This window comes from Lygodium microphyllum, chromosome 1 (genome assembly GCF_053477565.2).
Source record: "Lygodium microphyllum isolate KBCC chromosome 1, Lygodium_microphyllum_v1.1.10, whole genome shotgun sequence".
Taxonomy (NCBI): Eukaryota; Viridiplantae; Streptophyta; class Polypodiopsida; order Schizaeales; family Lygodiaceae; genus Lygodium; species Lygodium microphyllum.
The window spans coordinates 130,506,899-130,533,395 of record NC_141135.1 but is presented as its reverse complement, the minus strand read 5'-3'; the positions used below and the strand labels follow the sequence as shown (position 1 = coordinate 130,533,395).

General features: G+C 41.8%; 1 protein-coding gene across 4 annotated transcripts; it reads left to right on the top strand.

The window, feature by feature from the left end:
- LOC148041684 (flagellar radial spoke protein 3-like) lies at positions 1-25,922 on the top strand. 4 transcript variants are annotated; one of them, XM_087688646.1, is made up of 9 exons: positions 1-504; positions 1,889-2,011; positions 2,104-2,238; positions 21,257-21,391; positions 24,256-24,399; positions 24,876-24,980; positions 25,081-25,170; positions 25,455-25,562; positions 25,693-25,922. In XM_087688646.1, exons 1-8 carry the CDS (start codon positions 265-267, stop codon positions 25,560-25,562), a joined length of 1,080 nt encoding a protein of 359 aa, XP_087544772.1. In that variant the 5' UTR covers positions 1-264; the 3' UTR covers positions 25,693-25,922. The 4 variants fall into 4 exon arrangements, with proteins under 4 accessions (XP_087544772.1, XP_087544762.1, XP_087544775.1 ...); XM_087688636.1 differs by having other exon boundaries at positions 25,434-25,562; XM_087688649.1 differs by lacking the exon at positions 25,693-25,922 and having other exon boundaries at positions 25,455-25,636.
- The last annotated feature ends 575 nt before the right edge of the window (positions 25,923-26,497 follow it).

The window sequence follows — 26,497 nt, the reverse complement described above, 5'->3', positions numbered from 1 at the left end:
TTCTTTCGTTTTCTTCCTCGAGGTTGCAGTTGTTTTCTTTGCATCACAATGTTACGTGGAAGGAGCTTGCATGGCGGGTTGATGAGACCGCACGGCCACAAAGACGGGGGTTATTAGGTCGTGCGTGCTTGCTTCCAGGAATGGAAGAGCGGCCTTTCTGCTCCCCGTGGATCGGCGACAGAGCTCCGTGCTTCTGACAGATTGCAGTCATACCATGGCCTTGTCCCGGACAGCTTGAAGAATACCTTGACAAAAGGAGACGGCATGTCTGGCATCAGACAAGGGGGTTCCACCATGTCTGCACTGCCACGGCCTGCCGCTGGGAGAGCGGCGGCTGCGGCAGCAGTAGCAGGAGGTAGATCAGGGCTTGGCCCTAACAGAAATGGCTTGGCACAAGATTTGAGGAGCCAGTCTGGGACGCCTGACAAACAAATGCACGGGAAAATGTTCAACTTGATGTTTGATCCACGCGTGATCCGTGGCCCCACACAGCAACATAGAAAGGTCTGCGCTTGCGAGAAGATTCCCGTGCTTCTGTTTCATGTTTCCCTGTGCAATTTAGATCAGGGTTAGTATCAAGGATTTTCGTGGACCTGCGTGAAGGTTTCACTGCACTAGGTAAAGGCATGAATGGATGGTAATGATGAACAAGGCATTCGTGAATGGGTGAGGGTGATTAATCAACGGAAAGGCATGAATGGACATTGGATGATGATGATTAATCAAGGCAGTCATGACGCCACATAACCATGCTGTAGGTTTTGGAGCCAATGGTCCATATATTGTGACCTCAGCAGCAAAGAAATGTTAACCAATCAAAACAGCGTTTGGTCATCCTTTTGTCTGCATCCTCTTCTATCAAGCTAAACTTTGCTGGCTTGCCAAACACTGTTGCATGTATCTCCATGATAATCTCCTGTATGTATTAATACCGAGTAGATGCAATCCCAAATGCCTTGACATTAAATACTATGGTGGCTTGACACATAATAGAGGGCCAGCACACCAATTCAGGCTTGTGTGTTACTATTTGCACCTGTAGGACACGTTATTCAGTTTGTCAACCTGAATGCACACCTTTAAGCTGGTGTTCAAACTATGACAAATGATGCACAAGAATGCTGGTGATTGGCTTTGTAGTTTATGAATGGTCTACTGCAATTGTCAAGATAAAGACCAAAATATAATTTGGTGATGGAACCATCTTTTTTGAAAACAGTCTCTGCATTCTTTTTAAGTGTAAGCAAGAATGGCTTTATCAGGACTCCAGTTGATCTTTGAAAGAATGAATCAGCAAAGAGTCCTCTGTCTGTAATTCATGTCATGAGGATCTGTCACCAAACTTCTCCTTCTGAGTTCATGTGCCATGAATCTCATATAGATGTTTGGGACCATGCATGGACAAATTTAGCAGAACTTTTAGCTCTCTTTCACTTTGAATTAGGGTTAAAGATCTTGCTTCTAACCAGTAGTAGTGTTTAAGGCATGAACACATTTCTTATCACATATCAATTTTGTAACTAAGTTTATCTTATCTCCAGGGTACCTGTAGTGTGGAGAAAGAAATCACTACGTGTATGCTTCATCTTCTTAGTATCTCTTTAATTCTATTCCATGTGATTTTGTCTGGGCGTGTGCCTCTATTATTTCACATGAAGGTCTGTTGAAATGTGTAATATCTGCTGGTCACAAGTAAAGCCATCAAGAAGTTCAACAAAGTGACTACGAGACTAATTTTTGACTGCTAAGATGTGGCAGGAAATATGTAAATTGTAGGGCAAGTTTTGATGTGTGTAATTCTTGAAGAACTCTGTTTTCCACTTGAGTTTTCAATAAATCAAAGTTTTTTAATTGTCAGAGACTCATAACAACTATGTTCTCCATGCAGCCAGATCAGTCAGGTCATGAAGGTGCTACAAAGAAGGTCCATAAATTGAAGATGAAGCCTGTAAAAAGTCCACTTGTTGCATTGAGTGAACCCTGTACTACCAGGAAACATCTAGACATCCAGGTTTCCATCATTTCAAGACCTCCTGTTTTGAATTTGCAAATTTGGGTTTTTGAGTCTATAATTAAGTGAGTTAGACCTGCCCTCTTTTGCAGACTGATGCTTATCTAGAAGAGTTTGTGGAGAAAGTCTGTGAATTTGATGCTAACACACAAACGGATCCCTTCCTTGATAGACCTCCAACACCTCTGTTCATTCCTCAGAAGTCTGGTCCAGACGTTGGCACACAGGTATTATGTCTACCTTGGTCACAGATCTCATGAAGAAGGTGCATTTCCTAGTTCTGCAGAAGTCACATTTAGACCTGCAGATTCTGCTTTGTATTTCTGGTACTGAGAATTTCACACCCTGAGTAGGCAATGAGGTTGATGTGAGAACAATATCCATATAACTTAGGCATGACAAGATTCAACTTGTTCTAATGACAAACTAAATACAATAATTTCAGCAATCAGAATGTTACCTATGCCCTCCCTGTTGATTTTTCTCTTTCTTTGGTGAGGACAGTTTGCCATGGGTTTCTTGAGCACCATAGAAAATGGTTAAATTTAGTGATACCAGCTGCATCATTCTTGTTAGTTGGAATTTTCGTAAATGTAGAAATCAATTATGCATCATAAAATTGACTCAACGGTGAAAGTCCTACCTCAAGAGTAATCTGATTAGCACTTGGTCTAACATGTAGGCAAATTTTCTCCAACAGCTTATCTAGATAGAAATTGCAGCAGTTTAAGGACTAAGAGCCCTTCAAGTAGAACTTAATGAGGATGTGGATACATTTTTCTCCAAGTTAATGGAGTGTCTCGAGTCTCGACCTATAGTCTGTATATACTCCACTCCTCTATTCTTATCCTATCAAATCATATCCATCTGGAGAGAGGGAGATTGGAGTGTATTGCTGGTCATCGCATGTGCCATCAACTGTGTGGTTTGTATAGTACATCCAATGACTTGAGTTATGGATTCCATTGCCTGTTCATTTATTCTGAGTTCTTGTGTTCTCACTTTCACTGTTCATTCTTCTCAGTGTTCAGTAGTTGTGTTCTTCCACTTCTGTTGCTTTCCTCATTCTCCTACGGCATCACATGAGCAATGTGCTGGTCCTGTGCCTTGTGTGCTGCTGTTACTCACTGTTTCAGATCTCAGAGAGCTGCATTTTGCTGTTCTTAGGCCTGCTGCATACTGGGCAACCTGATTTGTTGCTGTCTGAGCTGCTGCAATCTGCTTTTTTCACTGCTGGAGCTTCCAAACCTTGCATTTTTTCTGCTTAACCCTTCCTCCAACCCTGGTAATCTGCACAGCTGCTGAGCGATATCATCCTTGATGCAGACGACCTGTTTTCCTGCTGCAAAGAGGGCTGTACCCTGCATTTTTTGGTGCTGTCATGGAAGGATGGGCTGCTTCACCAAGGCTGAATACCTTGTTGCCTGCTGTTCTTGACCCTCTAGGATGTTGTGTTTGTGGGCTGACTGCACTGACTGCAATAAACTTTGCGTTTTTGCTGATTTGATTATATTCACTTGCATTTTGTGTTTTCAGCTGTAGAGAGGGTCTCCTATGTTGCTTATTACGATTCCTCACTACATTCACTTCCTATTGCTCCTGTCTCTATGCTTTTCTATTCCTTGTGTACGTAAATAGTGGAACTCTTGTTGTTTCGGCTGATTGACCACAAGTACCCGGGGTATATCTTACTCTCTCTGTTTGCCATCATCATCTTGCATATCATTGTTCTTTATGATTGTACTATCTGATTGGTTTGAGATTCTCTCGCCATGATATAACCTTGTCCTTTTGAGGTATCCTTTTTGATCTTGGAGGATGCTCGGCTTTTGGTTTGCAGCTTCAGGGTCTTCACCTTTTGCTTCAATTGTGTTCTGAGTTTCACAGATTAGCTTTGCATCTTTGATGCTTCTCGAGGTTTCTCTGAAGCATAGTGGTTCCTGATATTGCTTCATTAAGTCTTCTTAGTGGCTGCTTTCTAGTGACATCAATGGCCACGTCTCTATGCTGTACAGATGAGATGGTGTCATGCTGCTCCAATGTTAATCATGCAGACCGGTCAATAGTGGTGACCAATGTAGAGAGGGGTCATTGTGCTCTTTGGTCACAGGCTACTACATCAACTCTTGAGCCCTTGAACTAGCTCCAATGGTGGTTCCATGTTAGGGAGGGAAGCCAACTTCTCCTATGATGACGTGGTTGTGCTATTCCACTTCCATTACTTTGTTCTCAGTGGGGATATTTATGTTGTAACGGTGTGGAGCAATGGAAGCAAAAAGATAAGAGCTGTTGTAAATACAAACAATTGAATAAAAGAACAAGAACATATGAACTCAAAGATAATGAATTTGGGAAATGGAATCCATATACCAAGGCATAAGAGTATGTACAAAGGCAGAAAGCTATGGACAACCAATAGAGTGCTCTAATCTCCCTTTCTCCAATAGGATGTAGTTTGCTTGTTCCAAATGAGTATGAAGTGGAGTCATTCTCAAAAGATCTCAGTCAAATTTGGGGGCCAGCAATGAGAATTTTATTGTAAACCCTAAATTTCTATAGAAATTAGGGTTTAACATCCATCTCGGGACCCATGCCATCAGTCAAGTGCATCATACACTAAAACATTTCCTGCAGTTCAAGGAATCAGCAACGTGGTAGCATTTGCCAATCAGGATTCCATTTGTGCAAGTCTTGGATGAAAATAAAGGGGCAATTAGCCCAAATTGCTTTCTGGTTATTTGTACAACAAGGGGCTTTTGGATCAACAAAGGAGATTGTGAAATCTCAACTTGTATGCAAGTCATTGGCAATATAAGTTAAAGAAATACCAAAAGGGGCACTAGTTTTGGGGCCAACAGGGTGCTTACTATCCAAGATTATTAAGGTAAATTGTACATTTTAGTTTATGCTCATTTATTCATTATTGTAATTAAGTGCTTAATTAGGTATTATCACCCTATGTGAGAAGAAAGGCTGGTTCCATGGTTCCGTTTCCGGGAAACCACTCAATCCTTTAATTTGGTGGGGCCAAGTCGCCTGATTGCAAACCACAACTTTGTGCTAGTGCTGATTTTTCTGCAGTGAGGTGGAATCAAGCAATGATGATGCATGTCAATATGGAAATTCCCATGGGAAAGAAGGAAATACACTCCTTGATATTGGACATGGCTCACATAATGGACAACAAATTGAAAATGTTGATGTTGGACAAGATGCAGGGCCTTCAAGGAAAAATAAGGCTGATGATCAGCAAGATGAAGAGGAATTTGATGACTGGTTCAAGAATCGGATGAGGAAAATAGCAAATCTCTTTGCTGAATTGGCAAAGGATCCTCTGTTTATTCAATTTTTGAATACTCCTAAGGAGAATAGTAAGGCAAGAAGAAGAAGTTATCTTCTACACCTTTGAGACAACAAGGTATATCAAAGGTAGTGCCAAAGCCTTCACTTGAAGCTCTTAAAAGAAGCCCATGAAGCAAAGCAATTGGTTCCTATGGGGCAAGATGTGCAAATGTAAGGCCATCATGATTTTTCATGCAATGGTTGGGCAAGGACCGCATACGGTAATGTATAGCACAACTCCCTATGGTATTTGGCATCTTATGTATGGTGTGTAAGGTCCAATGTATTCAATTATGGCTAGAAATGTGTATAATCCTATGTATGGTGCATTTGTTTGATACCTGGGCCACCAAGTGGCATGTTTAGTAATGCATTTGTACCCCCGAATGCTTATCGGGGGGCTTAAGAAATGAGTGTTGGTCATGCAAATGCTTTTTTTGGGCTTGGTCATGATGTGAATACAGCAAGTGCATCCTTTTTCTAGCAGCTAGTGTATGACAACTAGATTCCCAAAGGAGCACGAAAGACTATGATGAGAGTGAAAATGTAGTGAAGTTTATTTCATTTAGTGGTGCATAAGATAGATTAAAAGCTTTGACTTTCATTCAGCAGTTTGATGCAACCTATTTATGGGGTAACTTCACTGTATCCTCTATGATTCGGAATGCAGCCACTTTCTTAAAGGGGAATGCATTATAATGGCGGTCCACACTTTTTATACAAGGTAGAGTATCGTCAATATAGGTACAATTCAAGCAAATGTATTGCATCAAATTGGTTAACAAGTATCTTTGAGGTAGATATCATGACAGCTTGAAACAACTTAGATGCCAAGAAATGCAAGAATTTCGAGCAATACAATATAAAGTTTTGGGATGCATTGCTGCTTGTCACTTCTTATCGTCCGGTACCTCTTCATGAGCAAGTGGAAAAATATGTATGTGGGCTGACTAAACGAATCAAGGGTTTTTACATTAAGTCCACTGTGTCTAGCATGTCTTAGCTAATAAAGACTATTGCTACAGTCAATGCTTTGTTGTGTGGAAAGGATTCGGGCTTTCAAGAGAGTGGAGAGAAGTCGAACAAAAAGTCGTTTAAGGCTGGAAAAAACGGCAAATTGGAAATTCATTCGGAAAAAAGTTAAAATAGCAAAGAAAGGGCTAGAAATCATTGGCACAACATAGGGAATTCATGGTTGCAAATAAATATTTCATTTGTGAACAGGAGGGTCATATTGCAAAGGACTGTCTGAACAGGGAGCAAGTTAAAAAATAAAAAAATCAAGGAGATTCTAAGGGAAAGGAACCCAAAATATCAGTAGGATTGGTGCCCAATGTTAGTGATCAGCCCAATGATGATGCTATTGAGTTATATAGAGTATGGGACAAAATTAAAGATCAGTATACATTGATACTCTTTGATAATGGTACATGAGTTAACTTCATCTTTGTAGCATATGCTCCAAAGTCAACCATGCATCTCGTGAAGAAGATGCCGAACGGATATGAGGTATGATGGACCGCTGAACTGCCAGAGCAATCAGCGACAAGGCCTGTGCATCACGGGCATCCCAAGCTTTTTGAGCTACAGTTCTTGGAGGAAGTGGCTGAGGTGGAGCGGGCTGAGGTCCCTGTTGTCCACGTGCGCCTTGGGGAGGAGTAACGGGAGCTACAACTCCCAGTCGAGTTTCCTCTCCACTGACATAATCCCATAAATTCTTGGCCACTAATACATTTTTCATCATGAATGACCGAAGGGAATAGTTGTTTCCGTCCAGTCTGTCCTCCTTGGATACATACGTAAAAACATCACCTCCCTGATTTGCCATGATGACAATTTTCCAAAGACAAAATGAGCAATGTCAAAGCAGTATTAACTGGAAATCTGCAAATTTCCAGAAATTGCAGCAAATATGTTTTTGCAATTAATGTGCAAGGGCGTACTCTGTCAAAAAACTGTCTTTTACTACACGCTTCCCAAGGTGCAAACAGTGCAGTGCAACACTGTTATGTCAAAATCCCCAAAATTTTTGCCAAATTTTTGTCAAAAACAGTCTTTCTGTGACTGTATCAGCAGTCCAAATGCAACTGTCCTCCAAATACACAAAAGCCCCAAAATGTGTGACGATCCTGTCTAAAAATTTGCATGAAATTTATCCCTGCACTTGCTCTGTGTTGCCGCGTGTGAACCTCCGCTTCCAGAACTATGTTCTAGGCTGAAATTTTAAAAAAATGTTTAAAATTGCACCTGACGTGGAGCAAACTGGCGTGTGAACGTAGGCGGGCAGTTTGGCACAGGACAGGCTGACGTGGCCACCTGACGTGGTCGTCTGGTGGGCTGACGAGTCGCGAGTCTGACGCGGGCAGGCGGGCAGTTCGTGGTCACAAACGGCGGGCAGTTCGTGGTCACGAGCGGGCGTTGACTCTGGGGACAGGACGTGCGACGTGCTGCTGACGTGAAGATTAAAAACGGTGGCAGGCGGGTAGGCGGGCTGACGTGGGTCAAACGGGCGTCGTCTGATGAAGACTGCACTGTCGACAGTGCGTGAGCTGCTGACGTTACAAGGCGACTGTAGGCAGCCGTTTTCAGGCACAGACGGCGTGACTGATGGGTTGCACGATCCAGACGGTGTCTTAGCAAGACTGGTGGCTGACGTGGCGGGCTGCATACGGGCGCTCGAGCAAAGGCCACGCACAAAGGAACAGCACCAGGGCGCGTGCAGGTACAGGTAGCGTCGGGACTGTTGGAGGCGTGGTGACAGCTGGAGCTGACGGCACGAGGGCAAAACTGGCGAGGACTGCTCTGATACCAAATGTGAGAGCAGAGGATCGAGGTACAGCCAGATTCAGTAGACAGTGTGAGAGTGAGAGAGACAGAGTTGAAGCACGACACCCAAGAGAATAGCTGAATGAGTGTAGTCTGAAAGTACAAAGTACAACCCTTAAACCTTAGGGTTGTAGGGGGGTGTTTACACCCGACACACACTAAGTGCCTAAATGTATGTAACATAAGCATATAAGTACATACGATAATAAGACCATAAGTCTGGGGGAAAAAACCTCTCCTACCGAGAGTAAAAAGTGCCCCAGTGTCCTACTGATCACCGACACTCCCATATGAGCGTAGGTGTAAGTAAGGCGTGAGTAAAATACCCAACAGATAGAAGGTCAATTTTAAGAAGCTAATTTCAGTGTTGGATCTTTTTAGATATTATGTATTAGACCATAAGACATAGTGGGAGAAGTGTTTGCATTGGTTGAGTTCACATATAACAATACGGTGCATAGTTCCACTGGCAAAGCTCCATTTAAGGCGGTTGAAGTTGGCAAGAAGGTACCACCTATCTTGCAAACGAAGGATAAGATCTTTGAGGCTAATCGCTATGTGGAAAACTTGGATGCAGCCTATGCAAAGATAAAGTATGCACTTCAGAGATCACAGAAAAGCAAAAGAATGCAGCTGATTGCCATTGACACACTTTGCAGTCTGTAAAGGGACATTACGTATTGCTGTGTTTTGAAAAGGCAAGGCTAAAAAAGATGAAAAGAAGAGAGAGATTGTATCCGAAGTTGAGTATGAGATACTATGGACTCTTCCAAGTATTGGAGTCTCAGTTTTGAGATCAATTTTTGATTAGTTTGAGAATAGTTTATGATCACTTTGAGATCAATTTGGCATCATTTTCTAATCAGTTTTTGCAATCAGTTTGGGGTTATACTTGCAATAGTTTGTGATCCGTTCTTAGATCAGAAAATGATCAGTTTATGCTCAATTTTCAATGGTTTACAGCTAGTTTCATGGTCAGTAGCATGTTAGTGAATGCCATGTACAGTTTCAGCCATGGTTTATGCTGAGAATATACTTTACTATGATTGTGAAGTCAGAATAGTTGAGAAACATGAGTTATGGATGCATCCAATGGGTTTCTAGCAAAAATTCAGAATTGATTTTCAATTTTATTTGATGTTTATGATGGCTAGAAATTTTCAGCAAGTTTTGGGCATATGACATGGTTAGACAACAATGGTCAATGTTGTGACTGTGATGCCTTATTGAAGTTTCAACACAGTATACTTTTGTATTGGCACAATGCAGTGCAATCGAAGGCAATTGCACGGATTTCAAGGGGGATGTCTATCATAGGGATGTGGAATTTTTGAGATGCTTTAATCTTGCTAGTAATATTTAATCAAGTTAATAATTAAATGTGCAAGGTTGTTAAGCACACGTGTTGCACATGGTAGTTATTTCATGGTAATAGGCCAAGGACCTCGATGATGCAGTGGGTATCAAAGGCAAAAGTTGTGACAAGTTATGCCAACCAAGTTTTGGTGGTCAATTGGTGTCAATTTTGAACCCTAGGATACTTGTTTGGCCATTAAGTGTCAATGGTGACACTAGGGAATAGGCATTAATTAATTAGTTAATGCCAGTCCAAGGATCAATAGAAGTTGGGGACCACTCCAGGTTGCAAATGGCCTAGCCAATTTATTTATGGATGGGCATATTTAGTTTTGCGCAAGGTTAGAAGGGCTGAAATTAATTTTAAGAATTACTTAATTCTAAAAATTAATTTAATGGTTGGATAATGCTGAAAAATAGGTTTATGATTTGGTTCAGAACCACATTTCATCTGACATACAGGTTGCACTGGAAAGTGACATTCATGAGGATGAGGTCATGAATGTCTTATTGCACTTACCCATGGATACAAGCCCCGGTTGGGATGGCCTCACTAATGAATTTTTTGAGACCTATGCCACTCACTTGGCGAAACCTTTGGCTGTGATGTGTCAACAGGTTTGGGAGATAGGAGCTATGCGAGCATCATGGGAGAAGGGAGTTATTAAATTGATCCTGAAAGTGCCATCTCCATCAATGTTGAAACATTGGAGACCCATCTCCTTAATGGGCTCCATGTATAAAATTTCTCTAAAGTGCTAGCTAACCATCTCCACAAACATCTCCCCACCATTGTGCACTCCAATCAGTATGGCTTCATTAAGGGTAGAAACATTTTGCATAATGTGCTGAATGTGTAGATGGGAATTGACTATGCCAAGCACTCTAACCAAGAGGTGGTATTGGTATAGTTGATTTTGGAGAAAGCTTTTGATTACTTGGACTGGTCCTTTCTTGTAGAACTGATGTATACTATGGGTTTTGGGCCGCATATGTCCCAGTTGATCTATACTATCAATGCTAATGCTTCTTCCAGGGTTATGTTAAATGGTGGTGTTATTGACGCCTTGCCCCTTGCACACTCGGTCCGACAAGGCTGTGCATTGAGCCCTCCTTGCTCATCATGTTTTCCCATATGGTGAGTACTGGGCAGTTGGCAATTTTATCTCTTCATTTGGATAGCATTTTGTTGCACAGTTGCTAGTAGACAACACCTTCATGATCTTGCATGCAAAGAAGGACAATCTTCGCAAGGCATTGGATGTTTGGACACTGTTTGGGTGTGCTTTCGGTCTCCATGTTAATGCTGCAAAATCTTCCCTCATCAGCTGCACTGAATGAAACCAGCCTTCCTTCTCGGATAGGGTGGTTTAACCTGATTAAGCACTTAATTACAGCAATCAGCAAATGAACATAAACTGAAATGCTCACTTTACCTTCATAAACTTGGACAGTGGATATCCTGTTGGCCCCAAAACTTGCACCCCTTTTGGTATTTCTTTAATTTCAATTGCTGATAAATAAATTACAAGCCGAGATTTCACAATCTCCTTGGCTGATTCAAAAGCTCCTTGTTCCAATAATTAGCAAAACATTCGAGCAAATTGTCCCTTGATTTTCACCCAGGACTTGCTCTGATGGAACCCCAAGTGGTCAAATGCTGCCCCAAATTCACAATAGATGGGCTGGCATCTGAAATCCTCACAATTCCATGAATTTCCAGTGCTGATTTCAGTGTACAATGCCTTTGACTGATGGCACGGGTCCCAAGGTGGCTGCTAAACCCTAATTACTACTGTAGTTTAGGGTTTACAGCAGTAAACTCTCTGCTGTCCACCAAATTTGGCTGTACTCTGCTACCCATGGCTGAGAATTACTAAGAATGCTTGAGCATAGACTAGAGGAGATGAGATAATGCTGTAGAAAGAGAGAAAATCAGCTGAAATGTATCTTCTGATTCGTAGCTCTGATGACAAATCTAATGGCACCAACAGCTTCAAAAAGGGGGTGCAAATTTTTCAGAATTAATTAATTCTGAAAATTAATTTCAGCCCTTTTGACCTTGCCCAAAATTAAACATGCCCATCTGTAATGAAATTGGCTAGGCCATTTGCAACTTGGAGTGGTTTCCAACCTATGTTGACCCTTAGACTAGCATTAATTAATTAATTAATGCTAGTCCCTAGTGTCACCACTGACACTTCGTGGCCAAACAATTGTCCTAGGGTCCAACTTGGCACCAACTGACCACCAAAACCCAGTTGGCATAACTTAACACAACTTTTGTCTTTAACACCTACTGCATCCTCGGGGTCCTTGGCCCGTTCCCATGAAATAACTGCCATGTGCATCACATGTGCTAAACAACCTTGCACATTTGATTAATAACTTAATCAAATGTTACTAGCAAGATTAAAGCATCTCAAAATTTCACGTCCCTGTGACAGACCTCCCCCTTGAAAACCTTGCAATTGTCCTCGATTGCACTGCATTGGGCCAAAGAAAAAGTATATTGCACTGGAATTTCAATTTGGCATGACAGTCATCACAACATTGGCCACTGTTGTCGAACCGTTGCATATGCGCAAAACTTATTGAAAATTTCCAGCCAGCAAAACATAATAGAAAACTGAAAACAGTCCAAAACTGTTGCTAGAAACCATTGGATGCATCCAGAACTCATGTTTCTCAACCGTTCAGACTTCAAAACCACAGTAAAGCATATTCTCAGCATAAACCATGGCTGAAACTATCAATGACATTCGTTTACATGCGGCTGTCCATGGAATCAGCTATAAACCATTAAAAATTGAGCATGACCTGATCATAAACTGATCATGGACTGATATGAGAACTGATCACAAATGGCTGCAAACGTGACTCGAAACTGATCACAAGCTGATGGTAAAAAAAACTGATCAGAAACTGATGCAAAACTGATCCCAAAGTGATCATAAACGGTTCTCAAACTGATCAAAAACTGAGCTGACACTAATCAGAAATTGATCTCAAAACTGAGGCAAAAACTCATGCCAAACTCGTCCAAAAACTCATGCATAAGTATAGTCTTAGAGCCGCGGTGACAACCATACTCATATACATGTATCTCACAGTGATTAGTATACTGAATAGTGACCTCATGGCAGACATACTGTCAACACAATACCTTGGATGCATGCTGAATACATCCGAGATCCACTATATACGAGAGCTGTCCAAAACCGGTGGAGTGGAAGTGCTACCTCCCCCTTGAGTATCAGGCAATGCTCCGGACGCCCGCTCTGTTGAACCTGAGTAAGCCCGATCCAAAGTCGGCTCTAACTGAAAGGCATCGAGATAAAGTTGCAACAACTAAGGATGGTTTGCCAAGTCATCCTCTTCCATCCATTTTGCATCCATTGGTGAATAATCTTGAAACTTCACCAAATATCTTTTGGAAACTTTACCTCTGACCTTCATTTCCTTGTGTGCCAAAATCTGCTCGGGTACCAAAATCTCATCTAGTTCCTCAACCTCTGGCTGAATTTCAGCAGATACATCTTTTGGCACATCACCACGAAAAGGTCTCAATAAACTGACATGAAAGGCATTGTGTATCCGCCAATGTAGAGGTAATTTCAGTCGATATGCAACATCGCTGACCTTTTCCAACACTTGAAAGGGCCCATAGTATCTCATGCTTAACTTTGGATACAACCTCTCTCTTCCCTTCATCTTTTTCAGCCTTGTCTTTTCGAAACGCAGCAACACATAATCGCCCTCTGCAAACTGCAAAGCATGTCTATGGCGATCAGCTGCCCGCTTTTGCTTGTCCTGTGACATCTGAAGTGCATACTTTATCTTTGCATAGATTGCATCCAAGCTTTCCACAAAGCGATCAGCCTCAAAGATCTTATCCTTAGTATGCAAAATAGGTGGAACCTTCTTGCCACCCTCAACCACCTCAAATGGAGCCTTGCCAATGGAACTATGCACCGTTTTATTGTATGCAAACTCAACCAATGGCAAATACTGCTCCCACTGTGTCTTGTGGTTTGAAACATAGCACCTCAAAAGATCCAACACTGTGAAATTTGCTTCCTCAAACTGACCATCTATCTGTGGATGGAAGGATGATGAGAATTTTAGCGTGGTACCCATATTTTCAAACAACCCCTTCCAGAATAGACTGGTCATCCAAGGGTCTCGATCACTGATGGTCGACTCAGGCATACCATGATACTTGAAAATGTGCTGCATAAATAATCGTGCCATATGATCAGCCTTTATTTTCTTTCTCACCGGAATGAAATGGGCTTGTTTGCTAAACTTGCAAATAATAGTCCATATTCCATCATGTCAGAAGTGGTGCAGCAATGGAAGCGTAAAGAATATGCTGAAATAAATGCTAAAACACAAGACAGAAGAAAGAATGAACACAGTAGACAGATGAGAACTCAGATGTATGCTCGGGAAATGGAATCCATATCGAACACGAGACAGTAGCATACAACGGTGAGTCACTGGCTGCGTGGGCTCCTCAGCACCGGCTCCTCTCTCCCAGAAGAATCTCCACTGATGGCTGAAGCACTAAAGACTGTGGAGGAGGAGCCCTATAAATAGCCACAAAAGTGGGGAGCATAAAATGCAGGTCGGCCAGCATTTAATGCTGGTCGGTCAGCAATAAATGCTAAAAATACATCATAAATGGCCACAAAAATGTGCCATAAAATACTGCATAAAATGCTACATAAAATGCCTAGCCTCTGCACACAGACTCACACCATGAGCTGACTCATATCTGCTAACACCCTCTCTCAGATCATGTGTGATCTGATACAATAAAATAGTACAATGATGGAGAATCATAAACTACACAACAAAGAAACACTAGAAGGACCATGGATGTCCAAGCGGTGAGTGGCCAGCCCACCACCAAGATGCCTCGGAGAGTATCTGATGTCGATGTCGATCATACCAACAACACCTGAAAATAGAGAAGACTCATAGCAGCTCTCTGTGTAATGTCACCTATGTCACTCAGGACATACAAAGCCAATCTGCCAAACATGTCTCTGAACATGTGACCATGGATTTCCGGCCTTTGGCCAAACCACCAAAGTGTCCCCTCATATGAGCTCCAGACGAAAGCCTCTCGCTCTCTGTCAAGAAGAACAGCTCATCATGCACCCAGAAATCAACTCCAATCTCTAGGATTTCACTGCCAGATACCGTCGATGCGTCAGGGACATCCCTCTCTGGATCCTGTGCATCTATATCAAAATATAGATGAGGCACTGCAGCCCCACCAACACCCGCTCACACTCCCTCTCTGGCATAAGAGAGTCGTGAGGGATGACCTCATCACCATCATTAGAAAGCAGCCGAGGAAGGGGCCACCAAGCCCTTCCCGCGATCCAAAGAAGAGGATCCCTTCCGCGCCTTGGACTTCTCCTTGGTCGGAGGATCGGAGTCAGAGTCTGATGAAGGAGAGGACTCATCGGTAGAGTCAGCATCCCGCTTCATCTTCTGCTCCTTCTTCCTAGAAGCCGCTAACTTCTTGCAGTCCTTCCGCAAATGTCCCTTCTTGCCACAGTGGTAACACTGGGCCTTTGACTTCTTCTTCCCGTCACCCCTCTCTGAAGCTACATAAGCCTCACCTCCATAATGTGCCGGAAGCCGCCCCTGTAATCTCAAGGATGCCTCATGCTCAAGAAGCATCGAGGTCATATGTGTAAAACTGACAGGAGTCGATGATGTCTGTGTCCGCAAAGCATTGGCCACTCCATCAAACTCCGGGGGGAGCTTGTAGAGGACCGTCCCGACAAGATGCACCTCGGGAAGAGCAGATTGCATGTGCCGAAGCTGGTCCTGTACCTGCGTAACACGAAGAAGAAAAGACTGAATAGTATCTTTCGGCTCAAACTTCATCTGCTGGAGCTGGCCATAAAGTGTGACGGCCCGCATGGTGGAAGGTGCCTCGTACATCTGCTGCAACTTCTGCCATACTTCAGGAGATGTCCTACAGGAGGTAACCGCCGGTAAGACCGCTTTAGAAATACACCGAAGCAACGCCGAGTAAGCACGGGCATCGTCCGAGTCCCATGTGAGCACCGCTTCCTCATGGTTGTCCTCATCAAAGTCTTCAGGAAGAGGAAAAGGACGGAGAGGTCGAGCAAGAGCTCCACAGACGATGTACCATAGCCGCTTCTGCACAAACCAAGCTTTCATGACAGCACTCCATGTGAGATAATCAGGTCCATGTAACTTATCTTCACTTGAGGTGCACGGAGGGGCCATCTGGAGGAGGTAGAAAAGAGAAGTAGAAGAAAAGAAGGTCGTTTGGAGAGTGAGCACAGCCAAAACGCAACCAAAAACACCAAAAATAGTGAGTTCACATGCAATATAACCCAAAGGCTGACCAAAATAAGCCAAAAGCTGCTGCACAAAGTGAAAAAACCAGGTTAAAACTGCCAAAAACAGCAAAAACGACCTGAATAATCAGAAAAACAGGCAAAAATAATGCTATAAACAGCAAAACGCAGGCTGCAAACTGAATAAACAGGGGCTAAAGACTGTTGCCAGCAGTTTGATGAAGGAAACACGGGCAGCAAAGAGTGAAACAGCAGTAAACGCAAATTTGTCCAGAAAAACGCAAAACGCAAATGCTGAAACACTGTCGCCAGCAGCAAATCAGCAGTCGCCAGTAGCAAATCAGCAGTCGCCAACAGGAAGGACAGCTGCCTGATCAGCAAGAAGGGTGTAAATCCTGAAATCAGCAAGAAAACACAGCACAAATAGGTTGCAGTCTGAAATCTGATACCATGTCAGAAGTGGTGCAGCAATGGAAGAGTAAAGAATATGCTGAAATAAATGCTAAAACACAAGATAGAAGAAAGAATGAACACAGTAGACAGATGAGAACTCAGATGTATGCTCGGGAAATGGAATCCATATCGAACACGAGACAGCAGCATACAGCGGTGAGTCACTGGCTGCGTGGGCTCCTCAGCACCGGCTCCTCTCTCCCAGAAGAATCTCCACTGATGGCTGAAGCACTAAAGACTGTGGAGGAGGAGCCCTATAAATAGCCACAAAAGTGGGGAGCATAAAATGCAGGTCGGCCAGCATTTAATGCTGGTCGGCCAGCAATAAATGCTAAAAATACATCATAAATGGCCGCAAAAATGTGCCATAAAATACTGCATAAAATGCTACATAAAATGCCCAGCCTCTGCACACAGACTCACACCATGAGCTGACTCATATCTGCTAACACATCATTCCCTGTAGGTGTCCTAGGAAGCTCAAAGATAAAGTCCATAGCAATGCTCTGCCAAGGCCTATCTGGAATAAGCAAGGGCTGCAACAAGCCCGGTATCTTTTGCCTATCATGCTTTACCTTCTGACATATGATGCATGCCCTAACAAACTGCTCTACATCATGCCTCAAAGCTGGCCAATAAAAGAAATGCTCCACTGCCTTGACTGTGGCATCAATACCTCTATGTCCTGCATACAAAGGAGCATGACTTTCAATGATCACTCTAGGTCTCAACTGCTTTGTGATACACAGTCGTCCATGCATCAACAAAAATCCATCTCTTAGCATAAAATGCTTATGTCTTTGGCCATTGCAAAGCTGATCATAAACATTAGCAAAGTCTAAATCAACAGCATATTGCTCTTTCATGGCATCCAACTCAGTGTGATAAACCATAGTGACGGCTGAAATTTGTGGCTTATGTGACAGTGCATCAGCCACAACATTCTTTTTACCATCAATGTGTACAATGTGAAAATGAAACATAGAGAGAAAATTTGTCCATCTCATATCCTTCTCTGATAACTTTGTTTGCGTTAGAAAGTACCTCAAAGTCTGATGGTTTGTCTGCACTGTAAAATCAGCCCCCAACAAATAATGTTTCCATGTAGACAGTGCATGAATTACAGCCAAGAGCTCTTTCTCATAAACCTATAAATTCCTCTTTGCACTGTGGAGAATTCGGCTCTCATAAGCCACAACTCGGCCATCTTGCATAAGGACAGCCCCAATGCTGTTACCACATGCATCACATTGAACCACAAATGACTTCCTTAGATTAGGCAACGCAAGCACAGGATCTGAAGTCATCTTTTCCTTCAACTTTTCAAATGCTGAAATTTCCACTGCTGTCCATCTAATTGACACATCTTTCTTTTGCAAAGCATGCAATGGAGATGCAATTTCAGCAAACCCGCGTACATACTTCCTATAGTAAGAACATAAACCCAAGAAGCTGCGGATCTCATGAATATTCTTCAAAGTTGGCCATGAATGTATTGCTTCAACCTTAGTAGGGTCCATACGAATACCATCAGCTGATACAATATGTTCCAAGAAGTGGATTTCATGCAAAAAAAATTCACTCTTCTTGTCATTGATAACCGGCCTATGCTTACGTAGCTCATTGAAAACAATGTCCAAGTGCTTTCTATGCTCCATCTCATTCTTTGAATAGACAATCATATCATCAAAGAAAGTACCCACAAATGCTCTATGTGGTCGAAAGATGCGATTCATCATCCGATTAAAAGTTGCAGGAGCATTCGTAAGTCCAAAAGGCATGACAAGAAATTCATATAACCCAAAAGATGTCCTGAAAGCTGTCTTAGGCACATCCTCCGGTCTAATGCGTATCTGATAATACCCACTTTTCAAATCTATACGGCTGAATATTGCTGCCCCCTGCAATCTATCCATAACATCATCGATCCGAGGGATCGGAAAGCGGTTTTTTATCGTGATCTAGTTCAGAGCACGATAGTCAATGCACATACGCTATGAACCATTCTTTTTTTGCATCAAAAGCACTGGAGAACAGAAAGGAGATGAGCTAGGCTGAATCAGTCCTTTTTCTAACAGCTCATTTACCTAACTCATAATCTCCTCCTGTTGGGCTGCACTGACTCTATAGGGTGGTTTATTAGGAGGGATACTTCCAGGGATAAGGTCTATGCCATGATCTTCGGGTCTTTCAGGTGGTAGTTGCCCTGGAAGTGATAGAGAGAAGCAATCAGCATACATTTTCAGAAATGACATGCGATCCTTTTGTAATTTAGACATATTCCCAACATTCTCACTATCATCCTTATCCTTAGCAAAAACTAAATACGCTGAAAGATGATTTTTCATTACTTTAGAAATAGTAGCTACAGATACAACAGGGACAGATTCCCCTTTCAACTTTACATCAAGTGTGAGTGTCTTTCCCTTATGTTGAATAGTGATCTCTTTTGCATATGAATCAATCACTGCATGCATACGGTGGCACCATGGCATACCAAGCAACATATCACAACCCTCAAGTGGAGCAATGTAAAACTCTTCGCTGTCCACATATCCCTGTATATGCAACCGAAGCTTTTCAATCAGTGGTGTGACAGGTTTTGCATGACCCTTACATGCCATTCCAACTTCCCCCATGGCTCCCATCTCATCCTCTTTGATGCCTAGACGGGATGCCATGTCAGTAGAGATGAAGTTGGCTCGTGCACCATTATCAAAGAAGATCAATTCATGCTGATCCCTAATTTTGCCCCATGCTCTACACAACTCAGTAGCATCATCATTGGGCTGATCACTAACAACATCGGGCACCAATCCCACTGATGTTTTGGGCCTTTTACCCTTAGGATCTCCCTGATTTTCTGATTTTGCAGCTTGTTGCCTATTGGGACAGTTCTTTGCAATATGACCCTCTTGTTCACAAATAAAGCATTTATTTACAGCCATCAATTCCCTACGTTGTGCCAATGTTTTCGAGCCCTTTCTTTGCTGTTTTGGCCTCTTTTCAGGCTGGTTTTCAGATATGCCCCTTTTCTCAGCCTTAAACAACTTTTTATTCAGCTTCTCCCCGCTCTCTTGGAAGCCCGAATCCTTTCCATGCAACAAAGCATCGGCTGTAGCAACAGTCTCTATGAGCTGAGACATGCTAGACACGGTGGATTTTATGCAAAAATCCTTGATTCCTTTGGGCAGCCCACAAACAGATTTTTCCACTTGCTCATGAAGAGGTATGGCATGATAAGAAGTGATGGGCAGCAATGCATTTCAAAACTTCTTATTGAATTGCTCTAAATTCTTGCATTCCTTAGCATCAAGCTTGTTTCAAGCTGTCATGATGTCCACCTCAAAGGTACTAGTCAACCAATTCGATGCAAACATTTGCTTGAATTGTACCCATGTTGACGGTGCTCTACCTTGCATTAAGAGCGTGGACCACCACTGCAATGCATTCCCCTTCAAGAAAGTAATGATACTTTAGCACAACATAAGCCTATTTCTTTGTCAGATGAGGATTGGGCTAAAATGAATAAAAAGGCCATTACTTACATTAAAATGGCAGTCACAGATGATATCTTGGTTGATATAAAGGGGCTTGATACTGCCTATGTAGCTTGGGAGAAACTCAAGGCTACTTATGAGAATACAACTCGTCAATCAGGTACATCTCATGCGAAAGTTGGTCAACTTGAAGCTTGATGAGTTTAAGCATGCCTTAGAGCATTTGAATGCTTTCATTGATATTTTGAGTCAGTTTTACAGGATGCAGGTTTGCTAGCTTTTGATCCTAAATTGAGGGCTATCTTCTTGCTTATAACCTTGCCTAATTCATGGGAAGCATTGGTTGTGCCATTGAGCAATAACCCCAACTTGACATTTGATGGTGTGCCTAGTTCTATTCTAAATGAAGAGATTAGATGCAAGGCAAGTGGGAAAAATAGTGGATCAACCCACAATGTAAGAGGAAAAGCTGAGAAAAGATCTAATGCTGCAAATAAAACAAAAATCGTAGCAAAAGCAAGGAAAAATAACAAGATGTAACTTGTTATCAATGTGGTCGCAAAGGGCATAAAAAGTTCAATTACAGGTACTTTAAAAGGGAACAAGAATGCAAGAAGCAGGTTAATCAAAAGGCAAAAAGAATGACAAGGATGGCAGCTCTACCCCCAAGATCCCATTCAAATGCAAGATCTTTCTTTGGAGAGTGATCATTGGTGGACTTTCCCTTACTTTGGCACTTTCTAAGGCCTAATCTCAAATGGCAACTGCTTTTTTTGTACAACTAGCATGGAATCTTTGCATCATAGATTTATTTCTTGCCCTTTCGCTAGGAAAATTTGGGCTCTTCTAGTAGATATTTGGTAGGTAGTTGTTGGTCTATCACTACGCCCCTTAGATTGGATTTTTGCCAGGGCCAAATATCCCACCCTAGTGCAGCCAAATTCCAAGGTCTTGTTCCATTTTTTCAGATTTTGGGTCTGTTTGCATAGTTGGATCACCCGGAATGCTTTTGTCTTTGACTTTGCCACGGCTGCCTAGGGACACAACCAAACTCAAGGGTCTTCTACACTGGTAGTTAGGTCTTCTGCAACATGCTGATCTTCTCCCTAGGGAGGATTTAGCTCCTTGGTATACTTCAATCTCGGTTGCTTCTTTGCCGCGACTTTTGTACTCTCTTAGTTATTTGATCTTCTGTAAAGTGGGTTTATGCACGATGGTCTAGAGCCATCCTCCATCTTGTAATCATGCAATCATAATTAGTACAATTACCTATTATGGAGAGAGAGAGAGAGAGAGAGAGAGAGAGAGAGAGAGAGAGAGAGAGAGAGAGAGCAGCTTCTCCAATCAACTTTCTTTGATTTAAGTTGAGACCATGTCCTTATTGCACTATCTATCAAAATTATGTCCTCTTGCAGATAGAAGAAGGAGATCTATTCAACTTTGATGAGGAGGTAGAATCTATGCTGGAAATTTTGGTGGGAAGAACCCTAGAGCAATCAGTGATGGAGGTTATGGAAGAAAAACAACTTGCTAATCTTCATGCTTATCAGGTATCTGGTTATGTCAAATGGGAAAAACATTTCCAATAAAAATATCACCAGTATTTCTGATAAATTTTAATTCTCACTTTAGTTCAAAATTAATTTCCACTCTCTCTCTTTTTTTTGTATAATTCTGATCCACTGCAGAGTAGCTTCCATTTTGATTCTGAATTGTAGCTTTTTCAGGTTTATCTGCATGGCTCTTTGAACATTTTCCCTTTGCACTGTTATGTTTGAAAAAAAGTTGTTTTGAATTAGGCTTTGTTTAGACTGCTTGGGAAGTCAAGCTGAAGTATAAAGTTTATGAAGGCTGTGTCAAAAAGCCAAGGCTGGTGCAAAGGCTCAAGCCATTGGAATCCCCAAGCTTACTATCTCTGATTACGATGTGTTAACTCAAAATAAATATAGTGGGCCAGAAATATACTGGAGACTTTTCCTACGTTTGCAAGGAAAGAGAACTAATGATTTCAGGCTTCTATCTCGTTCTCTCTCTTTCCTATGTAGCTTCAACGTTCCTTGTCTGTTACTTTTTCTTAGAAATTCATTCACTAAGAAATGGGAAAATTTAGTAATAGTCTCGTGTATCCCATGGTTATTTTAAAGTCTCTACAAAGTTCTTGGACTACAACTCTTTCTTGCATGTTTTGCTTTATGACTCAGAGCATTTAGATAACCCTGTTTGATGTAAATGACAAGTTTTCTGAAACTCACAAATAAGCAAATCTGGAAGTATGATGAATGAGCCACAACAGTTTAATATAGATCAAGTGTCCCAAACACATTCTGTGTTTCTTGGCTGCAAACCATGTTAAAAGTTCATCTTCTTACTGCTTACCGCCTTATTTTAAGGTTGTTGACTCTATGATCACAAGAACAGGAAAGCAAGCAGTCATGATATTCTTTAGGTGATCCCTACTGTAAGCCTGATTTTGTCTCCAGCCTACTGGAAACGCCTTGGCTGTTGGATCATTAGCCAACATGGAATACAAGTCCCTTTTGCTGCACGGCTCCTATCCGACATGCCTCATGGCTTGTAGCCATACATGGTTGCCAGTGGTGAGTGCCTGGATTCTTGCCTGTGGCCCATATCATATTGTCATGCGAGCTCATCACATCTCTCAAGTCTCACACCATCAACCTCATTATACATGCCCAATGCATTGATTGCTATCATGTGGATCCACTGGCATGGTGCCATATGCTCTTCTCTCATGCTTTGTCATGATCCACCACCACTATTACTCCTGCCGGAGGCACATGATCCCTTGTCTTGGCTGCCAGTCTCAAGCCATGTTCGTCCTTCTGTGTGACTGTCCTTGGTTGGCCAGGCCACACCCATACCTGAAGTCCTCTCAATCCAAACTTAGCAAGCAATGGATTCAGGATGACTGCATTTGGGGTCACTGGAGCAGGAGGCACATACCTAGACCTTGTCATTGTTTCCTGGCTATAGGAGCCCTAGCCCTTTCTGAATAGAGCATGACTTTCACACTCACTTGGAGGCACATGCATTGTCTTTTGCATGTGGACTGCCCTGTCATAGGAGCTGCAATCCATGCAAGAAATCCTCTGGATCCAAACTTTAGTAGATTTTCATGCTCTCTCACACATATGAGACTTGAGTTCACTAGTCGTGTGTAGCTGCCATGCAGTCACATGGGGAATGTGGACAGCCCACTCCTATGTAATCATTGATCATCAGCATTCAACACTAAAGCACATAGGTGGGACAGTGTGGTTTCAACACACAAGCATATATGTGGCTTTGCTAACATCCACCTTAGTGACAATCTATCTTGCTAATCATGCATGTGCCATGTGTGCTGGCCCTATGTAACCAAATAGTTCAAGAAAATTAGGATCAAATTGTGAGTGCACAATGGAAGGGAAACATGAACACAGAGAAGAAAGAGAAGAGAGAGGCAACAATAGAGAGGAGAATGAAATGATAACTTTGCACTGAATCTGAATGGAAAGATGAATACAATGGCGGACTAATCAGTCCCTGCACACAGCCCAAGGTGTCAGACTTCAGTGAGGCATTGGATCCGGCTAATGATGATGGCAGCACTGAGATGGAGGAGAGGCTGAAGACAAAGTGTGTTGTCTACCTGCAAAAAAGAGAATGACCAACCAAAAGTGGGGAGGGCTATAAATAGCCGAAAACAGCCAAAACTGGCCGACCAGTTGTGCAATTGGCCATAAATCTACTGGCCAACCAACTGCAATAAATGTGATGGCATCTGGCAATAATCAAAAACATGCCAACCACAGTGGGGCATTTGTGTTTGGACTTCTTCTCGTCCTTGTCATCATCCTGCTGCTGCTTGTTAGCCTTCTTGTTCTCCTGGTTCTTCTTGTTAGCCTTCTTATTCCCCCCTCTTGCACTTGCGGTAAAAGCCTTCCTAGAGCCGGATCCGGTGGCTTCCATCTCCTTGAGTTGCTTGTCATACTCCAAGACAAGCGGAGCTAGCTCTTCCTAAAGAAGGGTCTCACAGACCCTAGAGGTAAGCAAATTGGTGTAGAAAACATTGTACTTTGGAGATGGCAATTGAGTAAGAACCATTGCCATGTCCTCCAAAGATATCATGAGAGATCGTGCAGAATGTGGAGAATAAGTGGGATTCTTGAGCTTTAAAAACAGCTAAAGTAGCTGAAGATTTGATTTTCATAGTGCCACTCATTAATGAGCTAGTACATTTTCCCTGATTAACTAGAGAATAATGTGAACATTTGATCTCTCACCACAGCAGGAGGGACAGGGTGCTGCTTTACTATTTTCTTTGTCTGTTGCAATATGGTTCTTTTATTTCTGCATGGTTGTAAACTTAACGAATTTTCTGAAAGAAAAGCAACAACTGATTGGTCTTTAGGAACACTTCGAGCAAATTCGGGCTGCTGAACTAGTTGCAACCCAACGAATGGAGGCTGCTGAAAGAAGAATACTGGATGAAAAAAAAAAGCGTATTCAACAGGAGAAGAAGAGGCTGGAAGAAGAGCAGAAAATAAAAGAAAAGGTACATATCTTCATTCGAAATATTTGTGCTTTCTTAACTTTTACTAGTGGAGACATTTTACCTGATATGCTAATAAAGCTCTATTAGCTCTCCAAAGAGGACCTTTTTGAGCTCACATTACCAGTTCAGAACTAATCATGGAGTTTATACCGAATCAAACTCATTTGCAGGGCATTAAGGACACAAGTTAACAAGATTATTGTTAATACATAAAAAAGAAGAATCTATAACTTTTGTGTAGGAAAAGCAGTAGAGTTCTGCATGCATGCATGAGAAAGAAATAAAGGAAAAAGATCAGCAGACCTGTGGGATGGGTATCTTTAGAGAGTTGACAAATGCTCCTAGCCCTTTTGGTTTGCTTTTAATCAATCATACACTCAACCCTACAATCCATGCTGGGGTACCTTGAAATAGATTCATAATCATACGCCAATCTGTTGTGGTCCTAACAGTTTGTATGGTGTGTTTGTCACTAGACTGAAGCACAAATGTATGTGAGAAGTTATCTAAGAAACTTAACAGACTCCATTTTCCGGACTCTCCAAAAGCTGAATTATTTTTATGATCCGGTGGAAAAGGAGGTATGTCCGACTGTTAATCCTCCCATGCTCTTCAGGAATTGGAAAATAAGATGTGAAGTAACTGATCACTGAAGTGAGATTAAACACAATGGTTGGACAGGTCGAGGAGATGTACATGCCATTCTTAATCACTGAGATGAATAAAGAGATCTCAAAGATCAATACTGCACACTCCACATTGAGACATCTGGTGAGAGAAATGTTAAACACAGTAATTCCATTTGTCTGGAGTCTTTGTGTTAATTTGGTGATTGGAGTCAGAACATGCTATTCTTTTGAGATACAAGCCTGCATCTGTTCAACATGCCTATCCTGACTCATCATTTTGATGATTACCCGGGATGGGCATGACTCATGATGTTGATGCTAGTCCTAGTCTAGAGTGAATCCTTTTGATGCTGTAAGTACCTTCACAGAAAAAGTCCCTAGGCTATTGGACTAAGAAAAGCACAGGCTTTGATCTGCCTTGATCAGGTTGAGCACACATTCAGCTCCACCGACGATATAACTCGCTCAAGAATCCAAGGAGTCGTAGGCAGCCTTGTTTCCCAAATTGAATCGAAAAGCAAGAAATCGGTTTAGGTAAATCAACTGTCAAATGATACATACGGCAACACATATATATATATATATATATATATATATATATATATATATATATATATACCCCATTAACTTCAATAAGGCCTAACACCATGACTCTTCTTTTAAGGTGGAGGATGTTGTTTCATACATGTGAACATATCACTAATAGGTGCATAGCCTCCATGATGGTGCAAATTTTAACAAAGAAAACCGATTGACATGTGTAATTAGTGGCTTGCAAATAATGTGTCCTCGAAAGATGAGTTTTTTATTGGCTACAAAATTTTTCCCCAAGATGAACAATGCATCAAAGATTTTCAAGAATTATGAATGCGACAATAAAACTATGTCACAATGTCCACTACTTAAGGAATAACATATTTACAAGTTCTTGTGGTTTCGATGGATTTGTTTCTCGAACAAAGGTAACTAATGCAAGTGTGATTGCTATTTGCATGGGATGCTAGATTCTTTTCTTCTTTGGTTTACTAGGAGCATGGCGATTGAACATCTTATAAAACATATGAATTAATCTACTAAACATGGAACAACGTTATATGAAATTCTTTTAAATTATTCGATAACAACGTATAGAGATTAGTAGAGTATGAAAATCTTGAGGAGAAGTATTGGCTTTGAGATTAATCATACTTGGGTGGTTGCTTGTTATGAAATGAAGGACATATGCTCTAGTAGGCTAATATGCTCATCTAGTATTTTGAATGTAAATCAAGCAACAAATATTATTGTGCACTTGTCTACCAAATAAAATAAACACTAACCCATCATCCCCCATATCATTAATACCCTTGCATAATATAAACATTATTAATAATCTTTGCAATGAGTTATTGTGCTCCACTTCAATTATTGAGTTACATTGTAGATATTCAAGGTAGTTTCATTGTCTTTTCGAGTAGAAGTAGATATAT

Bases quoted from the DNA above. Each gene is read 5' to 3' on its own strand.
- LOC148041684 (XM_087688636.1), top strand. From the start codon at position 265: ATGTCTGGCATCAGACAAGGGGGTTCCACCATGTCTGCACTGCCACGG. The intron at 24,981-25,080 runs GTATGTCCGACT...ATGGTTGGACAG, and splicing joins ATGATCCGGTGGAAAAGGAG to GTCGAGGAGATGTACATGCC. The intron at 25,171-25,433 runs GTGAGAGAAATG...AGAAAAGCACAG, and splicing joins ACTCCACATTGAGACATCTG to GCTTTGATCTGCCTTGATCA.